Consider the following 12,348-nt stretch of genomic DNA (forward strand, 5'->3'; position numbering starts at 1 on the left):
TGATGTTGCATTCTATCGAGTAAACTTATATTGAAATCGCGTGGAAAATAAGAGATGGGTGAAGGGTATTATCAAATAACAAACACGAAGTGATGCCACGCCTTCGACTTCGACTTCATCCATATCCATTATTGTATATGATTACATGTAAAGCTAATTAACAGACGAAGTTGCCCACTTTCTTATTCGTTTACTTGTCAATGTATTTTAAAGCTTTAATCATTTTATCTCAAACTTTATTTGACTTTTTTACCAATAAGTGTACTCCAAATATGTGAAACACATTTTTGTGATTTTGATTTGACATTAAAGCATTTACAAAATGTTAGCACTAAGAACACCACATGTTAGCAATCACTATTGGTGTAGTAACCTAGGGTTTGTATTCATGGTTGTCACTAGACATGCCAAGTGTATTCTTATTGTTTGATATTTAGATGTTAGTGTTTTATTGCTTTCAATAGTTACAATTGGATGCACAATAAGAGATAAAAAAATCACACTTCATATAAAGTAAATACAAACATAGCTTATAACAACTAATACATGTATTATTACTTTTATACATTATTTATGTCACATATATGGCCTAGTACGTTCGTCAAAACCAACACAGAGAATTGGTCTTATAAGTGCAGTTTCTGTCGAGTAACTGTGCTTTATCAATTCTGTCAAAAAAATCCAAGTTACAAGATGAAGTGCAGATTTCAGCTAACTTGAGAATGACAAGGGACCAAAGTGCCCCTTGTGTAATATGTTTACATATTTGGGACTAGATGTGGTCCGTAGTAGTATTGAGGTACCTCAGACACACATTGGTCTGAGTATATTGTTCTGTAAATAGTATTAGTTGTCCAGAGTATTGGTGTAGCCCTATATATGGGTTTGTTATGTTGTAATGTAATAGAGACACTTTTGAGAGAGAGAGAGAGAGAGAGAGAGAGAAAGAGAGAGATTATAAAAAGAAAGCTAGGGTTTAGATCTATGTGATATATGGGTTTGTTATGTTGTAATAGAGAGACTTTTGAGAGTTAGAAGTTTTGAGAGAGAGAGAGAGAGAGATTATAAAAAGAAAGTTAGGGTTTAGATTTATGTGATCTATACCAACTTGTAAAGGATGTGTACTCTCTTGGTATTGTAAATCTGTAATAATTGATTATTATGAAAGAGTTTCTTCTACACTTTCTTCTATGTTTTACGTTTTACGTCTTGATCAAGTGCAATGTTTTCGGTGTTCATCATCGCTGTAGAAGGTCACGGGGACTTAACAATTCTAAATAGTTCTCTGTGGATTCTGGGATGCCTTTCTTCAATCCAAGGGCAAGTAAAGCCTTAAGGTTTTAACCCCCCAAGCCAATGGGATCGCCATAACATGCCTTAACGGAGCTTTTTCATGCACAACTACTCAAAGCACAAAAATATACATGAACCTCATAGCACATACGTTAGCCATATAATTGTGATCTCGGCTTGTTGGGTTTTGTGAAAGGCCAGAAATAATCAAAGATTCAATGGTAAGAGGAGTAGTGTTGACGAGGTCTTTAGCGAAGTTAGGGTGGTCAGTTTCTTTTGGTTCAAACATAGGGCCAAGAATGGCAAGTTAGATTGGAAGGATTGGTGTAAATTTGTGAATATGTAATCGTTTTGTTTTGTTTTTGCCGTCCCGGTTTTCGGGTTCGGTGTTATTTAATGAAGTTTACGTTTCAAAAAAATGTTGTATATAACTAGAAATCCTTGAAAATTATGATATATTCAAAAATTATGAAAAAAAAAATAATGTTGGTTTCCATCATATGTAAAAGGAACACAATCCCTTTTTAGGAAGTCCATCACTTTGCAAAATGTATATATGTAAGGAACACATTCCCTATTTAGAAAGTGTAATTACACCCGCCAATTAAACGAACGGTCGCCGCATTCATTTACTTGCCTTGCAATAAATCAAATCAACAAGATGGAAATATATTCTTTTAATCTTCACCAAGAAACAATGGCTCCTTAGTGTTGTGTGGGAACTATATGAATCATCGACATTTTTAACGTATTTAAAAGCTTATTTGACTAATGTGATTCCTTCTCCACTTGCTATGATCCCCCTTCATTTTTCTTGTGTATTTTGAAGTATTTTAAATTCATTTGATATTAGCTTTAACATAAGAACGAATATATGTGTTTGACAATCAAAAAACAAAAGTGGGTCGGCTTTTTTTTAAAGTATAATGAAAAATCACTTGATATTTTGTAGATGCTATTGGGTGTGATGAGTTAGTTGGGAGCAATGTTAAACTTGTGTTTGTTCTACATTGTTTACTATGTAGGCTCATGTAGTCATGTTAATTATGATGTTATCCACCTTTGATTCTTTGTTAAGCTAACACTTTTTACTTATAACTCGTTTTTGTTATTTTTGGGAATATTTTATGTACAGCTGAGAATCCCGGATTGGGATTCTTAATTTCTTTTGCAACACGAATAATATTCGGTTCGTTTAATTTCAAGCCCCACCCAAAACTCGAAAATATCTCATTAAAAGCTTTATAACTAATGGTTGGTTCGACTTAATTTTTAGTCTTAAATCCCCCTTGGTTTGTGACGAGCCTTGATCCGGCCACCCGTCTAAATCCTTAGAATGACATGTTTTAAAGCCTGTGATCCTTCACATAACACAATACAAAGAATAAGGTAAGATAGAAACCCCTTAATAATAAAAGAAATATCGTATGTAGAATAATACATGAGAAAAGCGAACGACATGTTTGTGTGTGTACTCACTTTAATAATAAATCATTGCATGTTTGTGTGCTAGTGTGTGTGTATATATATATATATATATATTCACGTGTTTGTATGTTTGTGTGTATTTCATGCATGTATATGTGTGGTTGCATGTTCTTATTGTTGCTGATTCGGTGGCATCAATTCATGTTAGGTAACTAGATTAATTTGAATTTTGGTTTCGACGAACTTGGGTCCAAGAAGTAGCACCTCTGACGTGACCTTAGGCTGGGTGGTGTGGTTTCACGTCCCTATGGGCTTTATCACGTCACGTAAGCGACACATAAATGGGGGGCTTTATCGTTAAGTTGCACGGTGTGGAATAACCTCCCCTATAAAGCCTCTTTTAAGTTTTAACTATATTAAAAAAATGTAAATAAACTCAAATCTGATTGGCTCAAGCAGCAGGCATCATCCCCTTCTTCCTCTTCACGCACAATATGGCTTTGGTGGAGGCCAAGGATAGTGCCCCCTTGTCAGAGGCGAGATGGTGTAGGGTCACCAAAATAGGTGAGGTGACAGGGACATGAAACCACACCGACCAGTCTTAGAGCAATGTGGTATCTTAAAAATGATACATTTGATCCATACCAAACCAACACATTTTACAATGTGTAACGGATGTAATTCGTTTAAAACAAATATTCTACTAATTATATAATTAAGCTCTTAATGACAATTTGTTCGTTAATGGTTCTAATAGAAGGTATTTAGTATTTACTACTCAGTACTCACAAAGTTAGAAGTATCAAGTATGTGTAACGATTTTAAATAATAAATACTTTTCGTAAGTGGTTGTAATACTACAAATAGTATTTTATATATAAATTGGGTGAAATATTTGGCTGGTGCAAATAGCTTGCTTGACTCTGCCACGGGAACATTCTAAGCACATTCTTGGCTTCCAAACTCATTCACTAGTCAATACACTTGACGGTTACCATTTTTTCCATATTAATTTTCCTTTAAATTAAAGTTTACTGAATTTTAAGGGAAATTAAATTTTAATAATTTGCACCGATCAATATTAATTAGAGATGCAAAAATAACTGAGCTCGACAAATATACCCGAAACCCTATCCTATACCCATGAAATACTTTTTTTTCTCAATCTCATACCTAGTCACATACCCGTCGAGTATCGGGTATACCCGTCGAGTAAGGTTTTGGGTATACCCTTCGAGCTCGGATATTTTTGACATCCCTAATTAATCTCGGTCAATTGATTAAAATTGAGATTATGAAAATCCAATTTTCCAATTTAAAAAGTAAATAAAATTTAACATATTAGTGTTCTCTCATTGATTTAGCAATGCATCATGTTCCTTAATTTTTTATAATTACAAATAATATATATATATTAATATTAAAATTAATAATATATAATTTTTTGAAAGAATTAGTAGATATTGAGTAATCTTACGGTGACTTCCCACATAATTGTTGATTCAAAATACCGTCACGCAAATGCTCCAAATTGACAATGCAAATACCAGGTCGAACACTTCCATGCTGATTTGGCATGGCACAGTGTTCAAATGACTAGCAGTATGGGGCTCACGCTTGCAATGCATTTGCGGAATGAGGGTCGGCACGGCCTTCCCTCCTCTCCCCCAATGCCATCTAACCATCTTGCACCCCCAATTCTATAGCATTAACATCATATATGAAAAAAAAGTTTTATTATAAATAAAATGAACCAGATAATACAAATGAAAGAACCAACCCAGGGGCGGAACCAGGGGGGTCAAGAGGGTCCGTTGACCCTCCAGTCACCGGAACTTTTTGAATTTTTATTTATAAATTTTGAGTTTTTGAAGATCAAACTTAGAGATGGACCCCCTAATTTGAACCAGTATAGAATATAAGCTTACGACGACCCCCTAACTAAATCGTTCTGGTTCCGCCACTGAACCAACCAAATTATAAGTCTGTGTGTTAAGATTTCATTTTTATTCACGGTCACGTCAAAAAGCAATTGTTACATCAGTAGTGTCATGTAAACATAAGCTCCCACTCATTTATTTTCACTTTTGTGTATAATAGTTTGATGTAGAAATATAATTAAAAAATAAACGGTGAACCGTGATTGGTCCATATACGAGCCCCCACACAGTCTACTTCACGTCGTGACCCCCCCCCCCTCTCCCAACGGTGTTTCACGTGCATCACACTTAATCCAATCACGCCCCCTTGGAGCGGTATTTCATGCCCCAAACACCACGTGGCATAAGCGTCATTGCATAACATATAGACTAAGAACATTTATGACTCTATTACTAAATTATATAATTATAGATATTAACAATTATGTTATTCTAACCTTGTTTTATTAAAGTTATCCTATACATCTTTAAATAAAATCAACGATACATATACATTAAATTATAATGTTAGTAACTTTTCAAATATAATTTGGAGGGACAAAAGCTAGCCAGGTGTTTTCTCCCATTTTGTACAGTATCAAAAACAAGTGCAACTTTAAATCCCCAAACTACCCCTAACCATCCCAACAACTTTCCAATTCTACCCTTCATTACCACACCCCTATATAAACCCAAACCCCTTCATTTCCAAATTACCACCAAACCAACTCTCAACATCCACCACCTTTTCTCACACACAAAAACCTCATGGGCCTAAACTCGAACCGGGTTGATCACTATTCGGGTTCGGGTCATGCGGGTCAAGTGCACACATTTGAAACAACAACTGATCATCCGGTAACTATAACGGTCTCCACCGAAGCAATGACGGTCCACAATGTTTGTTTGCCACCACAGAAAAGCACTGGCCAGAAACTTAGGCACCGGTTGTCCGAGGTTTTCTTTCCGGATGATCCGCTTCATGGGTTTAAGAATCAGTCGCGTTTAAGGAAGTTGATACTCGCTCTTCAGTTCTTCTTTCCAGTGTTCGAGTGGGCGCCTAATTATAGTCTTACGCTTCTTCGAGCTGATGTTGTGTCTGGACTTACTATTGCTAGTTTAGCAATTCCTCAGGTGTGTATGTTTACATGTTACGCGCTTTTAGTCATGTTAAAATCACACATCGCGCGTATATAGTGTTAGAATTAAATACAAACAATTTTTAAATGTACTAATGGTACGCATAAGTGAGTAATAATGCTTAAACTAGTTTATTATGTTGTAGATAATTTCTTTACAACAAACTAAAATGAACAAGAGTAATTATTATTGTTACGCTACTTCAAAACTGTAGCGGAATAATAATTATTCTAGTTCTAGTTATTAGTACTATTTGCATGTATAAATATTCTTTTGTAAGGTTGATATTGGTTCATTCACTTTTTGTTTATGGTAGTGACCAAAACAATTGGAATATGGTTTGTTTGTAAATTTTGATTCTTCTAAAATAGCTAAGGATATTTGGTGTTAATTAATTTAAGTGCATGTTTTGATATATTTATCCTAGAAAATCTAGAAATTGTTGTTAAAAAATAAAAATAAAATTTGACAATGAAGTGAACATCAACCAAGAACGCGAAAAAAGGGATTTTCATAATCGGTTAGAAAATCAAGTATTTTTTTTTTTTTCTAATTGCAACAAGAGTTGAGCAATGTTTTCAAAACGTGAAAGGTTATCGAACCAGCTCGTTACTCCTCCACTGGTTTGGCTGGTTTAAAATCCGTCATCGTAAACAATTTGTATATATAATTAGATAAAAATAGAAAATGATTTATCCTTTTTAGTGGTTTTACATTGTTGAAAAATATGAAGCTTAAAATCTTAACAAATAAAACAATCTAAAAAATCTGGTCCAAATCCAATCCAATCACATCACATGAATTCATATTAAGAATTCTAAATGATTTTATAATCTGAATATGTTTCAATTTATTTTGCAGGGAATTAGCTATGCAAAACTTGCAAGCTTGCCTCCCATAATTGGGCTATGTGAGTTTCCCTTATTTTAGTCTCAAAATTATTAGTAATAATTTTTATATATAAAAACTAATATAACTTTTAAAATAACCAGACTCGAGCTTCGTGCCACCGTTGATCTACTCAGTGCTCGGGAGTTCTAAACATCTAGCCGTCGGGCCTGTGTCCATAGCCTCGTTGGTCATGGGAACAATGCTAACCGAAGCAGTTCCATACAACCAAGATCCGGTTCTCTACCTCAAGTTGGCTTTTACTGCAACTTTCGTTGCGGGTGTCTTTCAAGCATCTTTAGGACTTCTTAGGTACGTTTTACCTGCCCGTTGGTTACTTGTAATACACGACTTAATTAAACACGCTCAAAACAACTTATCAGTATATTAAACCACAATAAATTGATAACCCCCCCCCCCCCAAATCCCCCTAGATCTTTAGATCTTTGTACAAACACACTTTTTGAATAAACTTTTGGTAATGGTTGGTTCCTTAGTGATGCAAACACATGATTTGTGCTTTTTTGTGATGGGCACAAAACTTTAAAAGGGAATATCCTTTGTGAACTAATAAAGGTGGAGCCTGTTTGCAAACAAAGTGTTGCTTATACAAATATTTTCTTGTTGTGCGTTATTGACTTCATTCTTTCTTTACAAATTAAAAATTCACTAGTAGTGGAAAATAATTCAAATAGTAAACATTCCATTCATATAGCCTTTTGTACATGGGTGGAATTATAGAGGCCAAAGAGGTTAGTTTTTTAAATAAAAAGGTATCCAAGTCGTCACTTTCTTGTATCTGACACTAGAGTGGTCTCTGTAGATCAGTAGTTGAAGTGAACGTAAAAAATAAAAATATAAAAATCATGTGACCTAGTAAAAAAGTTTTGGTTTCACCTCTTGTGCTTTTGCATTAAGATTTGACACGAATAGAAATAAATAAACAGTCGATACAAATTTTTAACTGCAAATGCTATAAAACTTGAATTTGATGTGTTTTACAGATTAGGGTTCGTGATAGATTTCTTATCAAAGGCGACCCTTCTCGGTTTCATGGCCGGGGCAGCAGTTATTGTATCCTTACAACAACTAAAAGGGCTACTCGGGATCATTCATTTCACCACTAAAATGCAAATAATTCCAGTTTTGTCGTCCGCCATTGAGCACAAAAACGAGGTATGCAACATAAAGTCACTAATAGTATATAACAAACAAACGTACCCAGTATAATTTCAGTCACAACAAAAGATATTGGTAGGGTCTGGGATTAGTGAATATATATATATATATATATATATATATATATATATATATATATATATATATATATATATATATATATATATATATATATATATATATATAGGGTTGGGCTATATAGAAAACCCTAAATATTTAAGAAACCCGGAAAACTCAAAGCTCCCGACTTTTTTTTAAAAAAAAAAAATAACACATGTAATATACATGTTTTTAAGAGTTTTGGGCCAAAAAAATCAAAAAAGCGCCGAAGGGTTTTTTTTTTTTTTTTAAACAAATTTCAGCAACTTTCAGCATTTTTGTCTAACACATGTTAGGCAACCGGACATTGCTGAAATTTGTTTATTTTTTAAAAAAAAAAATCCCTTCGGCGCTTTTTTGTTTTTTTTTTTTTTTGGCCCCAAACACTTTAAAACATGTATATTACATGTGTTATTTTTTTCAAAAAAAAAAATGTCGGGAGGTTGGGTAAAAATGGGGGGAGATTTGAGTTTCCAGAGTTTCCTAAGAATTTAAGGGTTTTCTGTCTAGTATTCATATATATATATATATATATATATAATTATTTGTGTTTGATTGTTTTCTAAGCTTATATTGTATTTGTGCAGTGGTCTTGGCAAACAATTGTGATGGGGTTTTGCTTTTTGGCCTTTTTATTGGCTACAAGACATATTGTAAGTAAATGAACCAAACCATAATAACTGAAAACTTAAAGGTACTAGTGGCTGATGCATGTAAGGTACAACTAATCAATGCAGGGCATGCGAAAACCGAAGCTTTTCTGGGTATCAGCAGCAGCTCCATTGGCATCAGTCATTCTCTCAACCCTTTTAGTCACTCTTTTTAGATCAAAGCTTCATGGGATTGCAACTGTAAGTTTCACTTAACCCCCTGAAACTTTTTCCTTAAGCAGTTTAGCCCCTCAAGTTTTAATATTATGAAAATTTGAAACAAATTTAACCATGTTTGACAGATTGGTCATTTGGAAAAGGGATTGAATCCACCATCATCAAACATGCTATATTTTCATGGTGAATATCTAGGGGTGGCTATCAAGACCGGCATAATTACCGGAATATTATCGCTCACCGTAAGTTTCTTACATTGTTATATTCATAGTTGTTAGTAGCGAATAGCAGACGATAGCAACAAGCTACCTATACGCTACGTAGCAATTGCGATGAAATAGCAGGCGCTATTTTATGTTTAGCGACACGCTGGAAGAAAATTTCATAAATATATTATATCCAAATACATTGTTTTATACGCTGTTTTATATGTATATTTAACAAAATAACCTAAAATCCCGCTATTTATATTAAAACAGAAAAAAAAAAAAAAAAAAAACCTAAAATCCTACTATTTACTTGCTATGGAGGCGCCGAAATCAGATAGCGACACATGAGCGCTTCGCTACGCTATGAGCGCTATTAACAACTATGGTTATATTATAGCGTATAAGTTCATAAGCATTGGATACTGACAGTGGCGAAGGATAATGGTTGCCCGGGGGTGCACCCGCCCACCCCAATGTTTCGGTTAGAAGTGTATATGGTCCGACTTTTCGTCCGAAAATTTTAAAATTATATAGGATCGCCCCCCGATTATTTTATCCTAAATAATGGGTAGTTTGGTGGATATATTTTAACTCTTCTTTTATTTGTTTAACCCTAGATTACCGACCACACAATAAAATTAATATCTCACAAATAGCTTGATGATTTACATAGAAAAAGAAATTGCTGATAATTTTGATTCGGAAGACATAATTGATGAATTAAAAAATCTTAAAGGTCGTCGGGCTGGGTTGTAATTCTTCGTCTAGGTTTCATTTATCTCGTATCATTATATATATACAGGTCTTTTGTTTGTTATACAATATTTAGTTTTTCTATGTGCAAGAACAGGTCCTTTGAATGAATGAATTTTTTAGTTTTATTTGAAACTATTATTATTTGACCTGACCTGAATCGAATAGCCGACCCGACCCGACCGAAACATAACGATAGGAATTTTTTTTGGGTCCTAGCACTTTACGCCCCCTCAAAACTTTTGGTTAAGCTCCGCCACTGGATACTAATTGTGTGTACAATATAACTAACAGGAAGGGATTGCGGTAGGACGAACATTTGCGGCTTTGAATGATTATCAAGTTGATGGCAACAAAGAAATGATAGCGATCGGCCTTATGAACATGGCTGGTTCTTGTTCCTCTTGCTATGTCACTACTGGCTCGTTTTCTCGATCTGCGGTTAATGCCAACGCTGGCGCTAAAACTGTGGTGTCGAACATCATAATGGCATCAACGGTGCTTGTAACACTCCTGTTCTTGATGCCTCTATTTCATTACACACCAAACTTGATCTTGGCGGCAATTATCATAACGGCTGTAATCGGGCTAATCGACTACCAGAGTGCTATTAAACTTTGGAAAGTTGATAAACTTGATTTTCTAGCTTGTTTATCTTCATTTCTTGGTGTTCTCATGATTTCAGTCCCAATCGGTCTTGCAATCGCGGTAATTTTTTAGATATTGGACAACTATGGGACCATTTATAACTAGGTTGGTTTTGTCTAACGTTGTACTTTGTTTGTCATAGGTTGGTGTTTCGGTTTTCAAGATTCTGTTACATGTCACAAGACCAAACACGGGTGTGTTAGGAAACATCCCGGGAACTCATATTTACCAAAATGTCAATAGATACAGAGAAGCGAAAAGGGTTCCTTCTTTCGCCATACTTGGTATTGAGGCCCCTATCTACTTTGCAAACGCTACTTATCTACAAGAAAGGTACGGCGTACAACTCGTTTAACGAGGTACAAGTGAGATACGCATATCGGGTCATTGAAAGTTGGCTTTTTCTGTTGCAGGATAATGAGATGGATTAGGGAAGAGGAAGAGTGGTTAGCAGCCAATAATGGCAGTTCTTTGAAATGTGTAATTATCGACATGACCGGTAAGTTGTGAATTTAACAATGTGTTGTATACTTGTATATGCTCAAGTCTGCATGATATTAATATCGTTTTTTTTTTGGCGTTTAATACAGCTGTTACCGGCATTGACACAAGTGGTCTTGCAATGATGAAAGAGCTTAAGAAAATGCTAGAGAAGCGTTCGCTTCAGGTTAGCTTTCGGTTTTTCTTTTGTGTGTTTGTTTGTTCGACTATAATGGACATGATCAATGATCAATATTCAATAGCATAACATATGTTGGTTTGCGATGAAAATGCAGTTAGTGTTGGCGAATCCTGGCGGGACTGTGATGGAAAAGCTACACCAATCAAACATATTGGAGTCGTTCGGGTTGGAAGGTGTGTACCTGACGGTTGATGAAGCCGTGACCGACATATCATCATCATGGAAATCTCAGCCATGAACATGAAATGTAGAAGAGGAAATTAGCATAATGACTAAAATCCTCAAATCAGTTTCTTTTATTTTAGTTTGCAGGATAGGAAGAGAGGGTGTAAACCCATTGAGTCAGTGCTTAATGCTTAAGTGGTATGTAAAAATCACAAGCTATAAGCTTTTTTCTATAACAAACAATTATCTTAACATTTATTTATGAATGGGTCGATCGATCTTGGTTACGAGTGTCTCAATCCGGCCTGATAACCACCCGAAGTTTTGATTTTTAATGCGCGTAGCATCCTTCATCCTTTGATGTAACAATATTATCTTGGTATTTGTAACTATCACATTAATCTATACATATAATAAAAGAAAAATGTTAGGGACACATGGCGTTCTATTAAACAGTCTTAATTATTTTTCTCAATATTTAATATGGAAAGTCAATTATTGATAATATTAAATTTAAAATTTGTAGAAGAGATTTTAATGATAAAGATAAAGATAAGTGATAATAATATATTAGTTATTATAATCATATATTAATTATTAAAATCTAAAAATATATTATCGTTTTAAATATTTATAAAGATAAAGATTTTATTTAATTGGTAGTTTTAATTGTTTTTATATTTTGATGATATAGACAAGGATAACTGATAATCACATATTAAAATAAAAATATTTATTTTAATCAACTGTTTCGTTAAAATGATTTATTCAATACATGTAGAATATATATATTTTTTTATACATGGTATATTTAGAATTTTATTTCTAATAAAGGATCCTATTATCCCGTTTTACACTCCAATTAAATAATAATATCCAGATTTCTTTTCTTTTTTTCTGCTGATTATCCAAGAAAGTAACATGTTATAAACCATGTAATACACAACTTTCTAACCTAATAAAAAATAAAATGAGATGTTACAACAGGTAAATGGTACCTCGAAGCTATTTTTGTTAGAAAACACATCTTGATGAGTAAATGTTTTAACATATTACATTATTCGTGTAAGACATGTGTTTATTCAAATCGTGCAATACACGAGTTTTTAAAAGATGTA

General features: G+C 34.1%; 1 protein-coding gene across 1 annotated transcript; it reads left to right on the forward strand.

The window, feature by feature from the left end:
- The first annotated feature begins 5,366 nt into the window (after nt 1-5,366).
- LOC110915053 (probable sulfate transporter 3.4) lies at nt 5,367-11,517 on the forward strand. The gene is made up of 12 exons (XM_022159680.2): nt 5,367-5,774; nt 6,642-6,690; nt 6,773-6,980; nt 7,673-7,844; nt 8,534-8,599; nt 8,684-8,797; nt 8,899-9,015; nt 10,030-10,443; nt 10,526-10,716; nt 10,797-10,882; nt 10,974-11,050; nt 11,160-11,517. Exons 1-12 carry the CDS (start codon nt 5,409-5,411, stop codon nt 11,301-11,303), a joined length of 2,004 nt encoding a protein of 667 aa, XP_022015372.1. The 5' UTR covers nt 5,367-5,408; the 3' UTR covers nt 11,304-11,517.
- Nucleotides 11,518-12,348: the final 831 nt, after the last annotated feature.

This window comes from Helianthus annuus, chromosome 16 (assembly GCF_002127325.2).
Source record: "Helianthus annuus cultivar XRQ/B chromosome 16, HanXRQr2.0-SUNRISE, whole genome shotgun sequence".
Classification (NCBI taxonomy): domain Eukaryota; kingdom Viridiplantae; phylum Streptophyta; class Magnoliopsida; order Asterales; family Asteraceae; genus Helianthus; species Helianthus annuus.